The sequence below is a fragment of the Stigmatopora argus genome, chromosome 4 (assembly GCF_051989625.1).
Source record: "Stigmatopora argus isolate UIUO_Sarg chromosome 4, RoL_Sarg_1.0, whole genome shotgun sequence".
In the NCBI taxonomy this organism is placed as follows: domain Eukaryota; kingdom Metazoa; phylum Chordata; class Actinopteri; order Syngnathiformes; family Syngnathidae; genus Stigmatopora; species Stigmatopora argus.
The window spans coordinates 8,149,518-8,173,597 of record NC_135390.1 but is presented as its reverse complement, the minus strand read 5'-3'; the positions used below and the strand labels follow the sequence as shown (position 1 = coordinate 8,173,597).

The 24,080-nt window shown below is 39.7% G+C and overlaps 1 protein-coding gene across 1 annotated transcript in view; it reads left to right on the top strand.

Annotated features, from left to right (window-relative positions):
- LOC144073310 (uncharacterized) overlaps positions 1 to 14,876 on the top strand; it is a 29,300-nt gene extending 14,424 nt beyond the window's left edge. The window contains exon 3 of the mRNA XM_077599035.1: positions 14,563 to 14,876. Coding sequence (XP_077455161.1) covers positions 14,563 to 14,721 — 159 coding nt within the window. The 3' untranslated portion in view covers positions 14,722 to 14,876. The remainder of the gene's footprint in view (positions 1 to 14,562) is intronic.
- Positions 14,877 to 24,080: the final 9,204 nt, after the last annotated feature.

Here is a 24,080-nt window from a genome sequence, read left to right as displayed (position 1 = left end):
AGGTCAAACAAGGAACGCGTTTTGTGCACCTAAAGGCGCTCCATGTTTCTTCTAGGGAAACTATGCCTATCCTTAACCAATTATCTTATCTACCCCAGCCAGGTTCAATTTACCTAACAATTTGGACGAATGCCATGAAATTTCTCATTTCCGCATTGTTAATTTCATGTCTGATTTCTTTAACAACCAAATAACTCTTAATACCTAAGACATAAATTGCAAATCACCCCATACTATGTTTACTTAAGATAAGAGCCATTTCTTATAGCTCCCTGTTACCACAAGAAAAATCTACAATTAAATTAGAGAAATCCACCTTTTACTAGGCATTTCCTAATTACAATTTTCAATGCTTAATAAAGGACCCACAAATTGTAACCAATATGCCATAATATTGTAAAAAACCCAAAAACAAAATTCCATTCATTTTTCTTTAAACCAGCCAATCACCTATATTGAAGTATTTTGAACAAACCAACCATTCAAAAACTGTAATAATATCGTTTTATCCTCCAAAACTAGCTCTCTTCAATCAAGAGCCCTTTGAACTTCACAAAACAAAAAATAAAATAATAATAATAGTATTATTCCCAATTCCAAAGCTTTTACCAAATCAATCTTTGCCAAACAGATTTTCTATCACCTCGAAAGACATTTCTGATTAAATCCCAAAAATGAATGCGAAGATCATCGCGGAAACCCTGCATCCCTTGTAGACCATGTTTTGTTCTTATTCTGAAATGTTTAAACGGAAGCGCGCTGACTGTGACCTACGCTCGCTGCAGAAGCAGCTTATCAATGTTGACATTCCTAAGCGACCTCTTTTTCTTTCTGCGCACAATGTTTCACCTCCTGTGAGTCGCTTGTGCGGTCCGCGCGCATACTATACTGTATTATAATGTCCAACACCATCAAATCAGCCGCACCAAAACAGAGCGCTTCCCCCAATCAACACATTATTTGGCAAGTTTAGAGTATGACAAAAAAACAAACCAAAAAAAAACGCAGTTTTGGCAATCCCGCTAAACATTTAATTTGCTGTTTTGTATTTCTGTTAACCAAAATATTCCCGCTAGGTATCATTTCCAAAACAGCACGTTTTGCCTTTCCCCGCCTCGTCATCAAAAACAATAATTAGTATCTGTGGAACAAGCCGTGTCGCTTGTGTCTCCCTTCACATATTATATATAGATTACTTCTATGCTTAGTGCGTATTTTATCCCGCAGGTTTTAATATTTCATGCATATTTAAGCTGGCCAGCAAACCCATATTTGTTTATCCATAAATTTAGGTGTTTAACCCTTGTAGCGCTTTGATTTTCAACAAATTTCAAAATCCCCATTCTTTGATATTTGAGCTGCCCATCTTTGGATGGAGCTCGCGTGCACTCAGTTATCAGTTATCAAATTTCTTTTCCGCGGAAGGACACACGTAACACACGCAACACGTAACACACGCAACACAAATGTATACCCTAGCTTGATATACTGTCAGAGTTATATTTGTACCTTTCCGGACCACGGCACAGGACACCCCGAACTGCCCCAAGTTTTATAGACTCATGCTCTGTCTCGTTACCTGGCAGCGACTAGTATACCCAGGGTTTGTAACGCAGTCCCCTGGACGCGTGTCGCAGTCCCCTGGACACGTGTCGCAGTCCCCTGGACGCGAGTCACATTTAAAAAAAATGGACTTACCAGATATGACCCCAGATGTCTCTTTCAGAGGGTTAGTCGTCGAAACCGTCGAGAACCCAGGCGCTCCTTCGAGTTATCCAGCCCGGAAAAGGGTATTTAAGCGCCGTGCACGGTCTTTCCAGATATCGAACGGGAGCGACCTGGATTCTGCTTCGGTATCTTGACCACAGGCTCGAAGGACCAAATGTTAGGTTCATCCAATTGTAGGTTTATCCTTAGGTTTTTCCAATTCAGCTTTCAATAAAAAAGGCATCTGTAGTCACATCACATTTAATTCTTGCAAGAAGAGAATACATCCGGCAGCTCGCCCCACCCAAGATTATTCTAAAGAGCGGCATTATGTCCTGCCCATTTAAGGCTTTTAATTCTTGCAAGAAGAGAATACATCCGGCAGCTCGCCCCACCCAAGATTATTCTAAAGAGCGGCATTATGTCCTGCCCATTTAAGGCTTCAAATCAAAACAATTACAAGGTTATCGATTCCATTTGCGTAAGCAAGAAACAAAACAATTCCATATCAAGCGTCACAAAGGAAAAACAATATACAAGTTGATTGATAGCCATCCGTTGAGCCAACAACAATTTAAGCGTCCTTCACCGATCTTCCCTGTTGAACTCGCATCTGGGGAAGAGGTCGAGGCGTATCTTCCAGTAATCAGTCCTCGGAGCAAGAACTCAGTGGATTGTTTTATGTCCTTTCGAACTTGTATCTCTCGCTGGACCCAGCTGTCCTGGAGAGCGACCTTGGCGTAAGCGTTTGTCTTCGTTGAAAGCGATCAACACATATAACTATATTGTTTAATATAGTTACACATTTAGGATGAGCATTACTATTCCTAATAAGCAAATATATTGATTAATATAGTAAGCATGTATATTATAAGGCTTTATATTCATTGCAAACACATTTATAATAATGATTACCCCAACAGAAGCCAAAGCAAAAACATACTTGAGTTTTGATACTAGCATTGTAAAATGCAAGATCCACCTTTTTTTCAGAATTTAAAATAGTTTGAGATTTTCTGATTGACATGCCTGGGCCCAAAATATGGTACCTATTATTGATAGATATTTTTTAAAACTTTCTGCGATTTCTTGCCACGTTGACGTACTGATCTTCCTCCCTCCCCTGCCCACATACTGCTGTGAAAAAGGGCAAGTCTGGCTTTCGTTAGAATGACAACCAGTAGGCTGGATCTCAAGCCAATGCTATCAGAGCCCTGAGTGTGAGAAACAAGACAAACACCAGCAATAAAAAATAGCATTTCATAGTGTTTAGACACATCTCATTAATTCACCTCACTCTTTGGTAATGTTGTAGAATTGTCCATTCAAATTTCAGAAAGACGCACCTAAAAGATTTAGCTAGTTCCTAAATAAAGAAATTAATGAATACATGAATGAATTATTTGGGTCTATAAATTGTAACTTTTAAACACTAATTTAGTCTTTTAATGTTCTGGCTTCTTATCTTCATGCGTTTGTTGAGAAATGCATAAAGCAAATTATTGCAGTGCTGTAGATGGGGTAGATATTGTAAAAGTGAGTCTCCTGTGTTTCTCTGTCAACAATTGATTGTTATGCCCATCCGTGGTAGATTCCAAACGTGTTTCATATCTGACTGCTGGACAACCAAAACCCTGAATAATTCACCTGTTCAAACATGGGAAAAACATGACTAGCTAAAGGTGTGGAAAGACATCTTTATTTGTCTGGCTTATGTGAATTAATAGACAATTGAGACTTTATTTGTGAGCAGTTACCTGTGTACTTAATGTTGAACATCTGCTACGTTTGGGTGACTTGTATTTCACACTTTGACTTATAAATCATTTGGCACTGCTCTGGAACGTTTCCCACACACTTTGGATCTGGCCTGCTGTGTTACTTTTGCATGTTGTGGGCCATCAGACGACAGGTAGTAAATTAGGTCACAGTGAGGCGTGTTAGATTAAAAACTAATATACAAAGCAGTGTACACATAACAATCACACGTTTGTGTGTGCTGATAGCAAATATAAAAGACTGCAATTTTCCAGGATGCAATCACACTCCTAGATCATGACCAACGCTGTTTATCCATGGATAGATCCTGTTACTCATTAACCATTTAAGACATTTTATAATTTATCATGAAAAACCTTTTCTTTAAGTCCAACTGTCAGGTTGGCCTTCTGGATTTGCAATTGCAAGGAAGACGGTCGTTGAAGACTGCTTGTGGCAATTCCCCAACGCCGCTGTGCCCTTTCTTTTTCTTTTTTCCATTTTTATTACATTCAGAGGCCCTGATTACATGAACGTCCCAAATCTAAATAGAGAGGTGGATTACACAATTGGGATGTCAGAGTTTTTAAAACACGATCACAATCTCATCACTATAGTCAAAACATAAGGCACAAGCACTCCAAGACACTTCGGCTCATCACGTTTTGAATAAGGATAAACAAAACGTCCTTTTTCATGGCAAGAAATGAAATGATGGCAAGTCTTTGTCTAAAGCAATAATGCATTCAAATTCAGGCGAAGTTTGTACAAAATGTAGCAAATGTTTGATAGATGATAATAATATAAGCATAACTCTAACACCAACACACACACCCCTAGAGGCCTCTTAATTTTTTTCACTTGCCCAATTGATCATTATATAAAGGGAGTTTGCCCTGGATTTTTTTTTATCTTGGACGCTCAATTGAGACACGCTTCACTTGTTGAAGCCCTCCTTGGTAAACGTATTTCAGAGGAACAGAGGTGCGCTACAAGTGGAATTGAACTGTGCATTTTTGCCTGCGGTACTACCAGCTGGCTATTAAAGAACCCAAATAGTGAAAAGAGTGAAAAAGCATAAAAACAGACAGGAATGGAAGAGTACTTGGGTGACATTCAACCAGCTGTTGGAATGTGCCCTACTTGACATTCTAAATGTGGTATTTCTACGACAATGGCCACATTAGCTTAACACACTGAGTAAGACACACTTTATTATGAAACTTGGATTTGGTATAGCACAGCACTATGGCAGAGTTTGAACAGTAGACAAAAAAAGAACAAGAACAAACGTCCGTAATAACCTTAGCTGTTGTGCTTTCATGCTTGGCAGTGTTGACAAGTATGTGGATCTGCATGGACATCCACTAATGATGATAACAAGACTCTAAATATACATATACTTTATTTATAGACACCTGAAAAACACATGAACTGTGCAGAAACTATTTGAATTTGAAATAAATTGACAATATAACTTGGTTCTAGTGTCGTGATGGGCTTAATTTTAGAGTGGCATGGTTTTCTTTTACTTCCAGTTAGAAGGATTTTGAAATGGTAAATTCTTACTGCAAACGAATGCCATTTTTGAGCACTGCATCCTCTCGAATATCTGTACAAACAGGGTCCTGTGACCATGGCATCAAGTACTTCTTTGTTCGCCAAATCATCAGCTTTTTTTCATAGTTTAGCATTTAAAAACCACGGACAATATCAGCCTGTTTGTACGTTCAGCTACATTGCTGAAGATATGATTAGTATTTCCTGTCTTAAGTCAGTCAGCTACTTTCCAAAGTAGTATTCAGTAAGGGATCACAATAATTAATGTGAACTGTCTGCAGTAGAAATTTGTTTTCTAATCCACATTTTTGTATAAGCAGGTGGTCAAAATATTCTTCTAAGTTCCTTTGTTTGGTACTCGGACGTTTCGTCAAAAGACGTTTGGTCCCCAGACGTTTGGTCCCCGGACGTTTGGTCGACCGGACGTTTGGTAGAACGGACGTTTGGTAGAACGGACGTTTGGTAGAACAGACGTTTGGTAGAACGGACGTTTGGTAGAACGGACGTCTGGTCGCCGGGTTGTTACTGTTGAAAGCAGCTCTCAAAATTATAATCATGAGAGAGAGAGAGAGTTTAATATCTAAATATCTAATATCAAAAAATCAACAGTAAACTCTCTGTCATAATTTGACAGCCAGCGAACCCGGCGACCAAACGTCCATTCTACCAAACGTCCGTTCTACCAAACGCCCGGTCGACCAAACGTCCGGGGACCAAACGTCTTTCGACGAAACGTCCGGTCACGCCTTTGTTTCATACCAGTATGTTTTCAAAGGAATCTTCTCAATTGTATGAGGAATAGTGACATTTTGTGTGAAAAAACACAAAAAGTATCTTCTTGAACACGAACACGCACATACGTTCTGTGTGCTTTTATATATACACCGTATTGTTATAAGATTAATGTGTTTTGCCTTTAAAGTGTGTGGGCTCCCTTGTATTTCTGTATCTTTCACTGCCCTACTGCAGGTGAGAATGAACAGCCCTCAGCAGACGACACTGACGTTTTCCAGTGCTTCTCAAAATATGTACTTATACTAAATCATTTACATGATTCACTAACTTACTTACTTTGAAATCCCACCCCTCTGTCATTCGTGAACCGATTGCCTTGAAACTGGGTAGCTATGTAGCATGGGCCAATATCTATCAATCCTTGGAGCTCAACTTTTGTATCAGGGATGATTAATTAATTGAAGAGTTATTAGCCAGTAGAGGGAAGTTTGCTATAGATTGGTAATTTTTCAGAAAAATCCGTGCGGACCTATGGTTCGCGACTCGTTTAATTTAAGGGCAGCACAAAACACAATTGATGTTCATGCTCGTTATATTAAGCACTTTGAAGGCGAGTAAATAGTAATCTTGGCTCTTTTGCCTGTAAGTTAATTTATATAAGATATCATGGATCACTGGATTCATGGATTAATGTTTGATTATTTTGTAAGGTAGCGTTCCCACAATTATAGCTTTTTCACCTGGCTCACAAAAAATGGATACACATAAGGAAGAAAAAAAAATGCAGTGAAAGTCTGTTTATTGTCACACATTTTGTGTTTGCTGCCATTTTATCCTTTTTTAGACAAGTGTTTCACACAATATCAATTAACTTTCACAAATGTTCTACAGAAAAACAATTTAATCACACACACGCAGTTTGTTTATATCAATTAACTCTCAGTAAGTGATAACTACTCTTACTGATTTCTGACTACTGTGGATAATTAGAATTATGATTATTTTCTCCATAGGTGTTTTGAATTTAACAAAATGATATAATTGTTGACTAGCATGATAAACAAGAGCAGGTTTATTGCTGTTTTACAATTTCACTGAATAATAATAATTACCGCTTTTTTGTTGTTCCAAAACAGGCAGATTTTTTTGGGGGAGGTTTGACAGGGATTTGGTTAGTGGACAGTTTTTCTCATACATTAAGATTGCTTTAGATTTATTTATTTATTTGCACATTATTCCACTTAATGTGTTCATTTTACATGGTATATTCATTTTTATAGTGTTTGTCTTCTTCACCAAGGGTTTTTATCCTGTGACTCTATTTAGATAAGATACAAATGGGAGGTCTCAGCTTCTTTCCTGTTGCAAGGCCACCATTGCTGATAAGTTATTGTGGCCATCGTGCAGCTGCCTAGGGGATTTCCATTTTAGTGTGAGCCACACAGGATAACCTTTACAGGGTTAACTTGTCGGCCGACATCAACCTGCCTAGTTACATATGGTAGAATAAAAAGTGCACGATTGAGGCATCTAGGTGCCTACTTTTATCTGTTCATTCATGTTAAATGCTTTCATTTTACAGTCATACCTTGAGATATGAGCTTAATGCGTTCCAGGACTGAGCTTGCATGTTGCTGTACTCATATCTCAAATCAACATTTCCCTTAGAAATGAACTTAATACAAATTAATTTGTTCCCACCCTCTGAAAAAAATAAAATAGGATATAACAATGGAAAAGCATTTTTATTGGCTGTAATTCACCATCTACTAACAGAGTAACAAATAACTAGTGGTTATGATGTTTAATACAAAAAATGAGACATTATTCAGTACAACGCGGAGTGCGTGGAGGGGAGAGAGAGAGAGAAACTTGATGGATGCGCTCGTAACATAACATAAACTTTAAATTTAACTTAAATGAACTTGGATTCCTATACACACACAAAGTATTAATCTTACATTACACTACATTTAAACCTTGTGCAATAACCAAGGCGCAGATGTTCATATACAGTGGTACCTCGTCATACGACCGTTCGTCATACGGAATGCTCGTCTTACGGGGGAAATTTCGATCGAATAATTCGCCCGTGATGCGGTCAAAATTTCATGATGCGACCAAGCCAGGTCGCCATGGCATTTTTTTGTTTTTGCATCTCTTTCGTGTAAAAAATATGTCTACGAGCACTGGTGGGCGGACTTTGCATTTCCACACCCGTTTTCCCCCCACTTGGTCTACATTTACATACCAGGTAAACAATACGTATTACAATGGATCGGCAAAGTTTTGCTAAGAAAAGGCGACCGTTGACAATGGACATGAAACGCGAAATAATTGAAAAACATGAGCGTGGGGTACGTGTTACCGAGCTCGCTCGGCAATACGAGAGGAATACGTCAACCATATCCTCCATCCTTAAGCAGAGGGACGCAATTAAGGAGAAGAGGCCGACCAAAGGACTATCTATGATTTCCCACCGGCGCAGTGACATTCACGACGAGATGGAGAACCTTCTTTTATTGTGGATAAAAGATAAACAATTAGCAGGAGATAGCCTGGCCGAGTCCACCATTTGTGAAAAAGCCAGCCGAATTTACATAGATTTGATATCAACGAAAGGAGAGCCTTCAACAACTTCACAAACATTTAAAGCGAGTCATGGCTGGTTCGAAAAATTTAAAAAACGATCTGGAATACACTCTGTAATCCGACACGGAGAAGCGGCGAGTTGCAATTCAAAAGCTGCGGTGGAATTTATCAAGACATTTGCCTTGATTATCGCCCAGGAAAATTACACCCCCAGCAAGTTTTCAACTGCGATGAAACTGGTCTTTTTTGGAAAAAAATGCCCAGGCGAACATTCATCGTGGCAGAAGAGAAGGCATTACCGGGACACAAACCTATGAAAGACCGCTTAACGCTAGCGTTGTGTGCTAATGCCAGCGGTGACTGTAAAATTAAGCCACTACTGGTGTACAATTCAAGAAATGCTTCGATGTGACAGATGACACAGAGCTAACCCTTCGTGAATTTTGGAAAGAGCACTTGATGAGGCAGATGTGAATGACCTAATCGCCGAGCACCACGAAGAACTCATGACACAGGATTTAATCGACCTACAGGAGCGTGAACATTTGTTGCCGGAATTTAGTAGCGAGGAGGCGGTGGAAGAGGCGGCTACAAAAGATATCAAAGACATGCTCGCGAAGTAGCAAGAGGTTTCGGATTTTATAGAAACGATTCACCCTGACAAACTGGCAAGTGGTCGCACATCATCGTATTATGATGACATTTGTATGCGACATTATCGAAATATTTTGAAGGGTAGACAAAAACAAACAACTCTTGATGCGTTCGTTTTGAAGACTTCGGCGGAGCGGCCAGGTGGTGTCAACCCGTAGAACTAAGTAAGGTAAAAAAGATTACAACTAATTTAGAATTTAGTTTTGTTTGAAGTTACATTAAAGGTTGAGTGTCTGTTTTTTTTAGTTATCCAAGTTAATTTAAATTTGTTTGTTCGTTTAAGAGTGCAATGTTGCCGTGGAGAAAGTCACCCCGAACAGTCCTCCGCCTCCGTGTGTGTTGTTCTCTCCCCTCCGCGAAATGTGTCTAATTTTACTCCTATTAAACACATTATTACTATCAAACCACTCGTTATTTATTACTTTGTTAATAGATGGTGAATTATAAGAAATAAAACCTGTTTTCCAATCCAATATCCTGTTTTTGGTGTTTTCTTCAGATGGTTGGAACGAATTAATTTGTTTCCCATTCATTTCAATGGGAAACGTTCGTTCGAGTTACGAGAACCTCGTCATACGAGCTCAGTTCCGGAACGGATTAAGCTCGTATCTCGAGGTACCACTGTATTCCACCGCGGCTTTTGAGGCAAACTTACCGCATTACCAGTCTCACTTCCTGTTCCCGGAACTTCAGTGTATTGCTGCAGGGTGGTGGTGGGGGTGTTGAGACTGGTTCTGATTTGTCAGTCTCAAAGCGGGCAAAGAAACGGTTCAATTCCTCCGCTAGTGAGGCATCTGCGTTAAAAGACATATTATTGTTATTGTAGTTGGTAATATGTCGTATTCCTTGCCACATCTTCTTTGGGTTATTTTCTGTGAAGTGCTCCTCAATTTTCTTTGTATATGCTGCCTTGGCCTTTTTAATGCCTCTTTTCAGCTCAGGTCTGGCAGCTCTATATTTAATCTTGTCCCCTGATCTGAAGGCGGTGTTACAGCATTTGATGAGTGCCTGTGTCTCATTGGTCATCCAGGGTTTTTGGTTAGGAAAAACCTGTATTCGTTTATTTATAGTGACGTTGTCAATGCAGTTTTTTATTTAAGAAAGTACAGTGTCCGTGTAGTCCTGGAGGTTGTCGTGTACGAAAAGTTCCCAGTTCGTCCGGGAAAAACTGTCCTGCAGCTGAGAAAGTGTGTCCTCGGGCCAAGTTTTTATTATCTTTATTTGTGGCGTTGTTAGCCTCCTCCGGAGTGGAGTGTAAGCGGGGGTGAGAGATAGGCAGAGGTGATCTGATCCAGCTAGGTGAGGGAGGGAAGTGGCTTTATAAGCATGTTTGATGTTAGAATAGACATGGTCAAGAGTTTTGTCTCCTCTAGTATTACAATTTACGTATTGAATAAACTTAAGTAGAACAGTCTTTAAACACGCTTTGTTGAAATCACCAGCGACAATAAAAACTCCATCGGGGTGGTTAAGCTGTTGTTTGTTTACAGCTGTTAGCAGGAGGTTAAGTGCCGTGTTAACGTTCGCATTTGGAGGTATTAGGAATACACTCCCTCCCTCAGTTGACCCTCACCAGTTTGCTTATAGAGCAAATAGGTCCACTGAGGATGCTATCGCCATTGCTCTACATACAGCACTGAGCCACCTGGAACACCATGGGAACTACGTGAGGATGCTTTTCATTGACTATAGCTCAGCCTTCAACACCATAAAACTGGACATTCTGACTGACAAACTCTCCCACCTTGGACTATCCTCTTCCATCTGCTGCTGGATAAAGAACTTGACCAACCGACCACAAACTGTTAGACTTGGTCCCCACCTCTCTTCCTCCATTACACTGAGCACTGGCTCCCCTCAAGGCTGTGTACTGAGTCCTCTTCTGTACTCCCTGTACACATACGACTGTACACCCACCCACCAGTCTAACTCCATCATCAAATTCGCTGACGACACCACTGTGGTCGGACTTATCTCAGGAGGGGATGATGAGTCGGCCTACAGAGATGAGGTCAACAAACTGTCTTCGTGGTGCTCTGTGAACAATCTCACACTGAACACCACGAAAACTAAAGAAATAATCCTGGACTTTCGCAAACACGGCACAGATCTGGCCCCACTCCTCATAAATGGAGTATGTGTAGACAGGGTCCAGTCCTTTAAATTCCTGGGGGTCCACGTCACGGATAAGCTCTCATGGTCTACAAACATCACGGCAGTAGTGAAGAAGGCTCAGAAACGACTCCATTTCCTCAGGGTACTTAGGAAGAACAACTTGGACACCAAGCTTCTGATGACCTATAGAACCACTGTAGAGAGCATCCTGGCGTACTGCATCACAGTGTGGTACGCTGGAAGCACGGCGGCAGACAAAAAGGCCATGCAGAAAGTGATTAACACTGCCCAGAGGATCGTCGGCTGCTCTCTGCCTTCACTGGAAGACATTGCCAGCCCTCATTACCTCAGCAGAGCCAGGAACATCATAGGGGACCCATACCACCCTGGTCACAATCTGTTCCAGCTGCTGCCCTATGGCAGACGCTATAGGTCCCACAAAGTACGGACAAATAGGCTTAAGGACAGTTTTTTCCCCACATCCATCAGAACTCTAAATTTGCGGTAACACAACACACATTCCCTTCTGAGGTAATATGAAAAGATGTTTGGTTGGTGATCTGCCTCCTACTAGCTGCCTGAAGGTAATTGAAAGACAGTGAGAGGTAAGTGACCTGCTCAGGGGGTGACGCGAGGTATCCATAACAGCAGAATGCCAAATTACGAGTCCGTAACTATCACTTATTTAGGTCTTTTGCCGAGTAAACGCACCTTATGGAGAAGCACTACCAATTTTGTCATGCGCAGTTTCTGGGTGTGATGACAAGTAGGCTTTTATTGTTGATAATGATGACAGGGCCTATGTCGAATTATTATATGTGGTGTCTGCTGCACTTATTGTTTTTTTCTTCAGTAGCCAATGTAGATTCAAAGATCTCATCAGCCTATGTTTCTGCTTGGAGTGTTTTGGACAGATGAAGATTATTGGTGAGGGGTGTATGATGGAATGTGGGGAAAGGGGTGTTGAGTGTTAATAGAGTCATATAGCAAAACATTTGATTTGACAGACATCCTGACTTTCTGACACGTCTTATCATTCCACACAAAATAATACAAGAAATCCCATTTCATGAGCATTTGCTGCGAATTGACAATACATGACAGACAGAGAACACATTTCGAGTTAAAGTAAAATATCAAAAATTGTGATACTGTCAAAAATATCATTTGTGGGAATGTTCAGACAGCAGCCCGGTGGTGCTAGATCGCCAAGGTACTATTGGTAGATCGCGCGACAATAACATTTTGATCCCTCCTCTCTGTGAGTTTCCTTAGCTAGGCTCTTATGAATGAATCGAGGGTGGACTTTCACCCCTGTTCCATACCGCTCCCATACATGTTGATAGAGTCTAATGCGAGGTATATCAACACAAAAAATTGCTGAGCTTTGTCACTGGCCTGTAAAATAGGTAGATCGTGGAAGCTTAACTCCTTGAAAGGTAGATCTTGGAGCACCCCAGTTCTAGAGAAACTCTTTTGCTAAGATGTAAATCGGGAAATGAGTTAGAATTCTGCATTAATAAGGATGATCTTTTCATTTTTGCAAAGCAACTAATTAGTCAAGTCGCGAGGTGCATTTTTTGAGCCACTGAAAACATTCAAAATAAAATTATTTTTGTCAGTTCATGCGGCTACATAGGGTCAACTATGACTCCAAAAGTTTTTTTCTCTTTGATGTCCATTGGCAATCAGTGAGACAAACAGCTAACTTAATGTCCTGTCTGTCACAATTCAGATACGAAATCAGTTATGTAACATTTGACTTTGCCCATAAGCAAAGTCAACATCAGCAACGGGCACAACACACCTTGCCATCAGCAGCAAAAATAACGCCCTGTCAAGGAACCCACTTTTCCTGATAACAAACTGGTTCAGCCATAGAATAAAATATGTCTAATGCACAACGCCATCCATGTGCCAATAGAAATCGGTATGATTCATTTTGTCAACACAGCAGGCTCCATTCAGGCACTCCAAATCACAAAACGTCATAGCAGTGTCATATAAGGAAGATCATATAAAGTACGTGGGCTGATGTAAGTTTATTGTTCAGAGTGGCAAGGTCCAGAGTTTGGTGTTGACAGAAACTGTTCAAATTCTACAATGAATTCACACAAACTCTTACTTTTACCCAACACTACTTAAAAGTTCTCTATGCTGAATCCATTGCTCACACTTTTGACATTAGAGTTAAATATTGCTGTCAGAAGAAAACCACTACTTTTAAGCTGGCAGTGCTGGGTAATGTGTTACATAAATAAAGCATTAGTTCTGACAGCGCTATAAAGTTTGAAAAAGTATACAGCCATGACTAAAAGTAAGTCGGGCAGGCAGGTGCTGGAAATCATGAGCTACTCTGCACAACATTCTCACGGCAGCCGGAAACTACACACACATGCACATGCTCATATTTACAGAGGGGCCCTCTCCTAAAGCAAAATCATATGCTATATATACTGTATACTACATACAATATTCATTGTGACTTTATATACTGTCCGGTTCCCATTTGCCACACAAACAAAGCTTCTCAAAGTTTAAGTATAACAATTCAAAATATTCAGAAATATTTGACAACCGATAGTGAGACATAGCCCATGTTTGTATTTTTCTTCAAGAATTTAAAGTGTAATGTGAACCCACCTTTGCCGGCGAGGGGGAATTTGGAGATGTTTGCCCTCCCACACAAATAGGAGCATGTCACAAAATAGGAGAGGGGAGGGTCTATTTCATCAAGCCCAAACATTCAGTTGTCTGCATGATTAAGAATGGCACTGAGGCCTTAGGGCCGGTGTTGTTGTTCTTCTTCTTTTTCACCTCAGGCGCCTGAGGATTACCCTCAGCAGCGCTAGAGCTGCCACTGGAACGCGGATTAGTTCATCCAGGGAGTTGCCCAGGCCGCGATGGTAGCGTTCGGGGTACTCGGATGATTCGCCTAAAGACGTTTCGCCGACGGACGTTTGACAGACGGACAGGTCGCCAAATGGACCTTCCGCCCAACGGAGGTTTCGCTGAAACGGGATTCGCGCGCTTGCCCCGCCCCCCGATCGTGTGTGTACAAGTTTTTCAACCTCGGCCCGCGAGCCATATACAGCCCGTTAGGATTTTTAATCCGGCCCCCCGCCGGCATTGTCCAAATTATAGTAAAAATCAATGATTCATTTCCCTTTGCCGCTCATCACTCTCAATTTATTAGTCTACCGTCAATGGCAGCCCGGGAATAAGCACTCTTGGGCGGGCAGATGTAGCAGAAAATCTCATTTCATTTTAAATAATGGTCAAGTTGCAACACTTCTTTGAAACAGTTTGTATTAAAGAAACCTTTGTACTGTAAATATTACAATAGTCATTATAGCCATTGTGTACTTAACCTGTAATACCTTTAAAGATTTTGTCCATTTTCTATTTATAAACCAAATTTTTATTTTTTTTAAATTCTAGACTCGAGAAGCCAACCACAGTGGGGATCAAATGTCAGCCGAACGATGCAGTCGGACTGCAAGAACCCTCAACCACGTGTCTCTGGGACTTGGCATCTGCATCTTCATAGTCGGAATTGCCTCCTGGGCGGTTGTGCTGACCATGGTGTCTGGGTTGTAGTATATTGATACTATAACTGGTTAGTTGCCTCAGGTTATACAAGTGTATTTAACCACCACCACCTAGTGACCATTGCGTAATACAGCGTGACCCGGATGTTGACATGTTTTGGAGTTGGTCTGAGTGTTGCAATAAAGAGCTACACACGCGTGAAACTTGGCTCTGCCGTCTATTGCTGTTATGGATATATTAAAAGTTATATAAAGTTCAAAGTTATCACATCAGTGAATGCTTAGATATTGTCCCCATAACCCATTTCCCATTTTCATACCATGTCAGGTACATTTAAAAGATGTAAAAGATCTGATCTGTTTTGATTTACTCACAATTCAACAAAATCCAACTCTTACAAATGTTTGTCCTAAAATTGTTTGGTTGGAATCTGTACACCTTTCCTTTTACCGTCCCTTATATGTGTGCAAAAACAGATTTTTTTCATATAACTAATCAATGTCTGAGAAAGTGCCAGAAAAAGATGATAGAATTACTACTACACTGTCAATTCACATCTATTATCAGCCAACCGCAATGTTTTCACGGTTCTGATAAGATGGTGCTCAAGCAATACTAGCGTTCATTTCACCAGTGGATCCCATTATTTTCAGCTAGACTACATGCAGGGGGGTAGTTGAGTTTACCTCAGGCTCTGAAGTCAAACATGTTATAGAAGATGGCCTGTAAAAGAATCATATTTTCGGTCGTGTGCTAACAGGATTATAAAAATAATTGATTTTCACAATGAATTGAATGCCTTCATTATCATTATACAAGTATAATGAGATTTAAACTTCACCGTGAAGTGCAAACATAAATAATCAATAAGAAATAAATAGATAAGTAGTCAACATGAATAAGTGGTCACATAAATAAGTAGTCGGGTACTAAAAGTGACTAAAATGGAATTGGATTGGATTGGATAACTTTATTCATCCCGTATTCGGGAAATTTCATTGTGACAGTAGCAGAGGGTGATTAGACAGAACAACAAAGCAAAATCAGAAAGTACAAAGCAAATCAAAGTAAATGGGATCATTAAGAATCACCAAATCAAGTCATTAAGGCAGAAAAGCAGCAAAAACACAAAACGAGCAAGAGTGGACGGAGCTACCGCCGCCAGCTGCCACTTGAACGGCGCCATCTTGGCAGTGGTAGCTAAAACGGATACAGACTCAAAAAGACGTTGTAAAGTTGGACAAAAAACTGGAACCACCCACAGGAAGTCTTCCACAAGATGGGGAACATCTGCAGACTGTGACCGAGGTAGAGAATATGCAGAGTCACTCTTCCGAGCTTATCTGCACAGTTCCTCAGTAGTCTGGAGCTGAAGACAACAGCAGCAGAGCAGGACTCCGCTTCTGGCCTGGTAAGCGCCGACAGCTCTTCCATCTTATCCCATGATGGAATGGTTGGTCAGAAACGTTGCTTCTTCACCCGGCACTTTTGTCCAGCTCCGAATTTCCTGCGGGATTGAGGTGTTGCTCCTTACGCTGCGTATTGTAACAGCTAGACCCATGTGTATGACAGCGTAGGCATGGCTGATGGTTCCAAAAAAAGAAGTGGCAGAAAGAAGCCAGGCTAACAGAACAAAGAAAGTTGTAAAAACATAAAAGTAAAAAGTATAAAGTACAAAGTAAAGTAAAAAGGAATGTATTAAGAAATATTAAAATGTAATTAAAAAAAGATAGAAGGGCTGTAAAACACGAAAAACAAATAAGAGTGGACAGAGCTACTGCCACTGGCTTCCGCTTGACGGCGCCATCTTGGAAAAAAAAAAAAAAGTACAAGATAAGACATTTGTCTTGATTAGGTCCTCCTAGGTCCAGAACCGGAGTTAAGTATGGTGACATCTCTTGGGAAGAAACTGTCCTTGAATCTGTTTGTTTTGGCTGTTATGATCCTGTAGCACATAGCAGAAGGCAGGATGTTGAAGACATGGAAGCCAGGATGTGTAGTCTTTTATGATGCTCTTTGCCTTTCCTAGCCACCAGGATTTGTAGTAGATGGTGGACAGGGTGGGTAGGGGGCAGTTGATGATCTTTTGGGCTGTGTTGATCACCCCCTGCAGTATTTTCCTGTTGGCTTCTGTCCAGCTTGTGTGCCATATGGATCATCAAATGTCAATGAGGGTCCAACCAACCTCTAGTTTTTGAGGAAGGAATTCCAATTGTGGGCAGTTAGAGACCAACTTGTGAGGATAAGCGGTACAGAAATGAATAAAAACAATCAAGTTTATCAGTTCGAACATTAAATATCATTTCTTTGCAGCAATTAAATACAGGTAAACCATGATTTGAATATTATTCGGATCTGTTTTAGTTATGTTTAACACAATGTTGTTTGACACAACTTCATTGGCATTAGGATGGTACAACATTTTAATGTATAGATAGCCCTCTCCCTTCCTTTTTCAATTCTTTCTACCTAGTTGCACTGAAATCAGTGGGTTTTTTCTTTCTGTTTAAAAGGGATTATTAATGGATTTTTACATAGAATTACCATGATAAAAGACTTGCTTCCGCTTTCCAGATTCATATGAACTGTATTATGTTCCCTATGCAGCATTTTGCCTTCCTCATCGCCTGAATAGTTTACTGTCATTATGCCAAACATATCCCCATTAAAACCTGTACTCAGATTTATTGTAGTACTTCTACTTCGCTTCTGCATTTTACCCGTGTAAGCAATAATTAACCGTCAGAAAAGTACAGACGCAATTGGTTCCGAGCGATTGTTCATAAGTTGAATTTGTTTGTAAGTTGATTCAGTGCTATATTTTGTATTATAATTTATGTTTAAGGCCGATCTAAGTATATTGAAGGTTTATATAAGTGCATTTGTATGTTTAAGGCTTGTATAAGTAACACGCATTGGTTTGTACTGAAAAAAAAACATTTAATAAAATGGAGAGAATATGTACAGTACTGTAGAGAGAGAGAGAGATTTATGTATTAGAAACTGGCCAAAAGAAGCGACCTAATGACGATTGCACAGTTTTCTTCTTTTTTTCATCATAAATGATGCGGTAGCACTGTATGGCATCATTCAATTGATTTGCAAACTTTGTGCAACGTTCAATATTTGGGTCCTGCTGCTCGATCTTTCTGTTTATAAATGGTACCGACGATCGAACGATTCAAGTTGTATGCCCGTGCAACGCTCACCACTCTCACGCGCATCAAGCTTCGTTATTATTGCCACTCGTTTCAAATGAAATGGCTTGCCTCTTCCTTGCACCTCCCTCAATAGAAGCCTTTCGCTTTTTACCAACCATATTCAATAATGGATGCACGAGATATTTAATGATACAAATGAAAAAGGTTCTTTGCGCACTGGAGATACGTTCACGCACTTCCGCATTGCAACGAATTGGACAGAAGAAGGTAGATGCTGGGTGAGCTGAGCTCTCACAGCACCAGGCGTCGGTATTAGCGGCGGAAAGAAGCACTACTCGGAAAAAAATACAAAATCGAACTTACGAACATTTTTCGACATAAACGCAATTTGCAGACATGTTCGTATGTACCGTTGTTCGTAAGTTAAAATGTTCGTAAGTAGGGGAGCGTCTGTATACAGTAAGGCTTTTTTCTTCAAAAAATTGACATAGTATAGTAAGGCTAAGAAAGTCGGAGAATAAATCTGACTTCTGATTCTTTTCCTAGTTATTGCTGTGGTCCAGTGGCAAAAATATTGGTTCAGAACTTGAGGTGGGAATCAGGAGTGAGTTCAATTCCACTCTTTGCAATTCACAAATTGTTTATTGAGGTAATGAAAAGGATAAATATAACTTCCAATCACTTCATTTCAGAAGTCACTGTGGTCCAGTTGCAAAGACAAATGGTCAGAACTTCTGGGGAACTCAAGTTCAAATCAGGAATGAGTTCAAATCCACTATTTGCAATTCTCAAATTGTTTATTGAGGTAATGAAATGGATAGATATAACTTCCAATCACATCATTTCAGAAGCCACTGTGGTCCAGTGGCAAAGACAATGGGTCAGAACTTCAGGTGGACTCAAGTTCAAATCAGGAATGAGTTCAATTCCACTCTTTGCAATTCTCAAATTGTTTATTGGGGTAATGAAAAGGATAGATATAACTTCCAATCAGATCATTTCAGAAGTCACTGTGGTCCAGTGGCAAAGACAATGGGTCAGAACTTCAGGTGGACTCAAGTTCAAATCAGGAATGAGTTCAATTCCACTCTTTGCAATTCTCAAATTGTTTGTTTAGGTAATGAAAAGGATAAATATAACTCATACTCATGTATAGGCGGGCCGCCTCGTGGTGTAGTGGGTAAGTCACCTGCCTGCGACGTGGGTGTCGAGGGTTCACGTCCCGGTGTCGCCAGTCAACGACTGTATGGTGTCGGCAGTCGGCCGCAGGCCGACTGTCGAACACCACCAGGGATCCCCCCTCCCAACTGTCTTCCGGTCAGCCGAAGGCTGACCGGAAATATTGTTTTGCTGAAAAAAATGACTAAGTCTTTATTTGAATGAAAAAAGGATTACCCATTTAATGAACTACCTGTGTAGTGATGAGTCAAACGAGAGCGGGATTCAAAGCCCATCACCCACATGGCAGTCAAATCCACTAACTTGAGGTCTATCTGACCCATTGTCGTTGCCACTGGACCACAGTGACTTCTGAAATGAGATGATTGGAAGTTATATTTATCATTTTCATCACCTCAATAAACAATTTGAGATTTGCAAAGAGTGGACTTGAAATCACTCCAGATTTGAACTTGTGTCCAACTTCAATTTCAACCCATTGTTCTTGCCACTGGACCACAGTGTCTTCCGAAATGATGTGATTGGAAGTTATATTTATCCTTTTCATTACCTCAATAAACAATTTGAGAATTGCAAAGAGTGGAATCAAACTCACTTCTGATTTAAACTTGAGTCCACCTGAAGTTTTGACCCATTGTCTTTGCCACTGCACCACAGTAAAGTTGGAAGTTGTATTTATCCTTTTCATTACCTCAATAAACAATTTGAGAATTGCAAAGAGTGGAATTGAACTCACTCCTGATTCCCACCTCATGTTCTGACCCAATGGTTTTGCCAGTGGACCACAGCAACAACTAGAAGGTAAAGAATCAGAAGTCAGATTTATTCTCCGACTCTCTTAGCCTTACTTGCTATGTCATTTTTGAAAGGAAAAAAAGCCTTACTATACTATGTCGTTTTTAAAGAAAAGAAGCCATGCTATACTATGTCGTTTTTTAGGAAAAAAGCCTTACTATACTATGTTGTTTTTTAGGGGGGAAAGCCATACTATACTATGTCGTTTTTTAGGGAAAAAGCCTTCCTCTACTATGTCGTTTTTCAAGAAAAAAAGCCATGCTATACTATGTCGTTTTTTAGGGGGGGAAAGCCATACTATACCATGTTGTTTTTTAAGAAAAAAAGCCTTACTATACCATGTCGTTTTTTAAGAAAAAAAGCCTTACTATACTATGTCGTTTTTTAAGAAAAAAAGCCATACTATACTATGTCGTTTTTTTAAAGGAAAAAAGCCATACTATACTATGTCGTTTTTTAGGGGGAAAAGCCATACTATACTATGTCGTTTTTTAGGGAAAAAGCCTTCCTCTACTATGTCGTTTTTCAAGAAAAAAAACCATGCTATACTATGTCGTTTTTTTAGGGGAAAAAAGCCATACTATACTATGTCGGTTTTTTTTGGAAAAAAAGCCTTACTATACTATGTCGTTTTTTAAGAAAAAAAGCCTTACTATACATGGTCTTTTTTAAACAAAAAAGCCTTAGTACACATGGTCATTTTTTCAAGAAAAAAGCCTTACTATACATGGTCTTTTTTGTAAATAAAAAGCCTTACTATACTATGTCGTTTTTAAAGAAAAAAAGCCTTACTATACTGTGTCGTTTTTAAAGAAAATAAGCCTTACTATACTATGTCGTCTTTAAAGAAAAAAGCCTATACGATGTTGTTTTTTAAGAAAAAAGCCTTATTTTACTACCGTAATTACTCGAATATAACACGCAGGTTTTTGCAAAATAATTAATTCCAATAGTTGGGGGTGCGTGTTATAATCAAAAACATTTTTATTTTTTTTATTTTTTTTTTTTTTATTTTATTTTTTTTTTTTTTTTTTTGTGTCTTGTTACATGACCCTTAGCCTGGTGCTTTTTCTTGCCAAATAAATTGAATTGAAATTGAATTGAATAAAATAAATTACAAATTTTCGATCGAAAAAAGCATTGTCAAACTCACTTTGACGCACGGATTTTACGTCATCTCGTAGAGCCGACGCACGGATTTTACGTCATCTCGTGAAGCCGAGACCACCACTGCCCCCCTCTAGCCTCGTACCCGTCTCAGTTCACCCTCTCTCAGTTCAGTGTTATAATCAATAACTAAAATAAATTACAAATTTTCGATCGAAAAAAGCATTGTCAAACTCACTTTGACGCACGGATTTTACGTCATCTCGTAAAGCCAATCGGATGATGTGTTGTGGGAGGAAGAGGAAGTGGATGAAGGAAGCGTGGACGTTGATAGGATTCTCAACGAAGAGATGTATGAGAGGACAGACAAAGAGAGAGAGGAACTTTTCATTTGAAGGATTCTAATGAATCAATTTGTTTGAACAAAACAATCGTGAAACGAAGAAAAAAAGGTAAGATTTCTGATTTTCGTCAGCGGGAAATTTTAGGTGCGCACTATATTCGAGTACTGCGTTTTTCCAGATTTTTTTGGCCCAAAGTTATACCTGCGTGTTATTTTCGAGTGCGCGTTATATTCGAGTAATTACGGTATGTCGTTTTTTACGAAAAAAAGTCTTACAATACTATGTCGTTTTTTTTTTTAAAAAAGCCTTACAATACTATGTCATTTTTTAAGAAAAAAAGCCTTACTATACTATGTCGTCTTTTAAGAAAAACACTTTACTGTACATGGTCGTTTTTTTTTAATAAAAAAGCCTTACTATACATGGTCATTTTTTAATAAAAACCCTTAATATACATGGTCATTTTTAAAGAAAAAAGCCTGACTATATATACATAGTATTTATTTTTTAAACAAATAAAAGCTTTACTTTACATAGACCACTTTTTTTAAAAGAAAAAGCCTTACGATGGATGTCCAGCCATTCAAGTCATTTTGCATGCCAGCTTTACGTTTTTACCAAATCTCGGGGTATTCTTTGCTCAGTTATGAAGCACGTCTAATAAGATGAATAAATATTTGACATTAGCGTCGACAAGGAAAAAGAGTGTCGCCAAACTTTAGTCAAAACATATAGTATGCTTTTATTCACGTAAACCAAAGAAACCAAAGAACATGACAATTTCATGCCACTTTAAATGAGGCCCTTCTTTAAACTTGGTTATCTTACAGCACATAAGCATTTTCTATTCATCCAAATAAGGAACTGTACGGCTGGTCCCAAAATTAACAGAAGTTTGAAAACAGCTCAACCGTCATGTTGATGGTGAGACGGTTGTTATTCAGTGATTGTTATCGGAGGTTTGTCTCTGCATTGTTTATATTCTTCCCTTATCCAAAGCTGAATAAACAATCCTGTACTTTCTAATAAATGTCCAAATATAGTAAAAAGAATATCCGACACTCTTAGTTTTGGATTTCTTTGTTTTTTTCATCAGTGTAACAGACAATGTATGATAATTGAACTGTAAACGCTGTTCTCATCTCATTTTCCGAACCGCGTTATCCTCATTGGTTCACGGGAGGAGCTGGAGCCTATCTCAGCTGACTTCGGGCCAGAGGCCAGCCAATCGCAGGGCACAAGGAGACAAACAATCATTCATGCTCACACTCATACCTACTGGCAATTTAGAGTGTCCAATCAGCCTTCCATGCATGTCTTTGGAATGTGGAAGGAAACCGGAGTACCCAGGGAAAACCCACGCATTCCCAGGGAGAGACTGACCTGGATTTGAACCCAGGTGAGTTGATTTGAACCCAGTGTGAGGCCGACGCACTAACCACTCATCCACCGAGCAACCCTGATGGAACAATCTTACCAAAACAAATATATTGCATGAACATCTTAGAATTGATTTAAAAAGAAATGGCCGTTGAACTCAAATGGGAGTTGATTGTGAAACCAAATGGGGAAAAAAACTTAACCGGTCAGACTTGTTTTCTGCCTAAGCCATATAAATCTGACATGACAGTGTCTACAAATATAAGGCATTGTGGTTGCATGATATTTGATCTTTTCATAACGTACCATAACTGAAATCCTCGAGAAAACAAGTCCATTTCTGTCAAGCCCTCTCGTCTTCTCTCATTGGCAAATTAAATACGCCACAGACGAGGAAATGCCAAAGAAATCCTAGTTAACCACTATCATGTCATTTTAATCTCTACACACAGAGTTGCGGGGAAACCGATACTAGTATCTTAACCATTGTGGCCCTTCCCAAGATGGGCACCAAGTCCGCACACAATTGTAAATAAGGTGTGGCGTCCAGTCACTCTTCTATTGTGAATTTCAATTAGTTTATCACTGGTAGATGGAGAGAATGTTCATTCACTGCCAACCCTCCTGCTTCAAGTGGATTCGTGTCTATTGCAGTCAATGGCAGCTAATGAAAAAAGTGTTCTTTCTCTGGCCAACATGCTCCAGTTTCCTCCCACATTCCATAGACATGCAAGATAGGCTGATTGGACACTCTCCATTGCCCCTAGGTATGAGTGTGCGCGTGAATTGTTGTTTGTCTCCTTGTGCCCTACGATTGGCTGGACACCAATTCAGGGTGTCCCCTGGCTTTGGCCCGAATTCAGCTGGGATAGGCTCCAGCACCCTCCGTGACCCTAGTAAAGATAAAGCGGTTAAGAAAATGAATGAATGAACTCTACTATAGTTCATTAATTCAAAGAGGGATGCTATAGTTCCAATTTAAGTTTTGGGTTCCTTTACCCCAGTTACTATAGCATCCCTCTGAGTTTAAAGATGCATTAGAGTTTCATTGTGGTATATACATACTGTTTTATAGCACCAAGACCACAAAAATCACGTCTTTTCTACATCATCTTCAAAACATGACATTGAGTTGGGAGGACAAACCACCTCGTGGCGGTCAAGACACATCGATTCATCTGCGCGTGGCCATTTTTGGCTGCAGATGATCACGAGACATTACTTGGCCAATTAGTGCTGCGAGGAATTTATCTTGAATTTGAAAAAATATATATAGTTTATTTCACATTAAAGTAGGGTTTGTAGGTCTAACAAGGCTAAGAACCACTGGTATTTATTCTACAAGTGTCCACACAGGTTCTTGCTATTAAAAATCAACTCCAGATCGGTTAGTGTGTTTTCATTCAAAATGTGAATGCATCATAATGAAAAAAATTGAGCA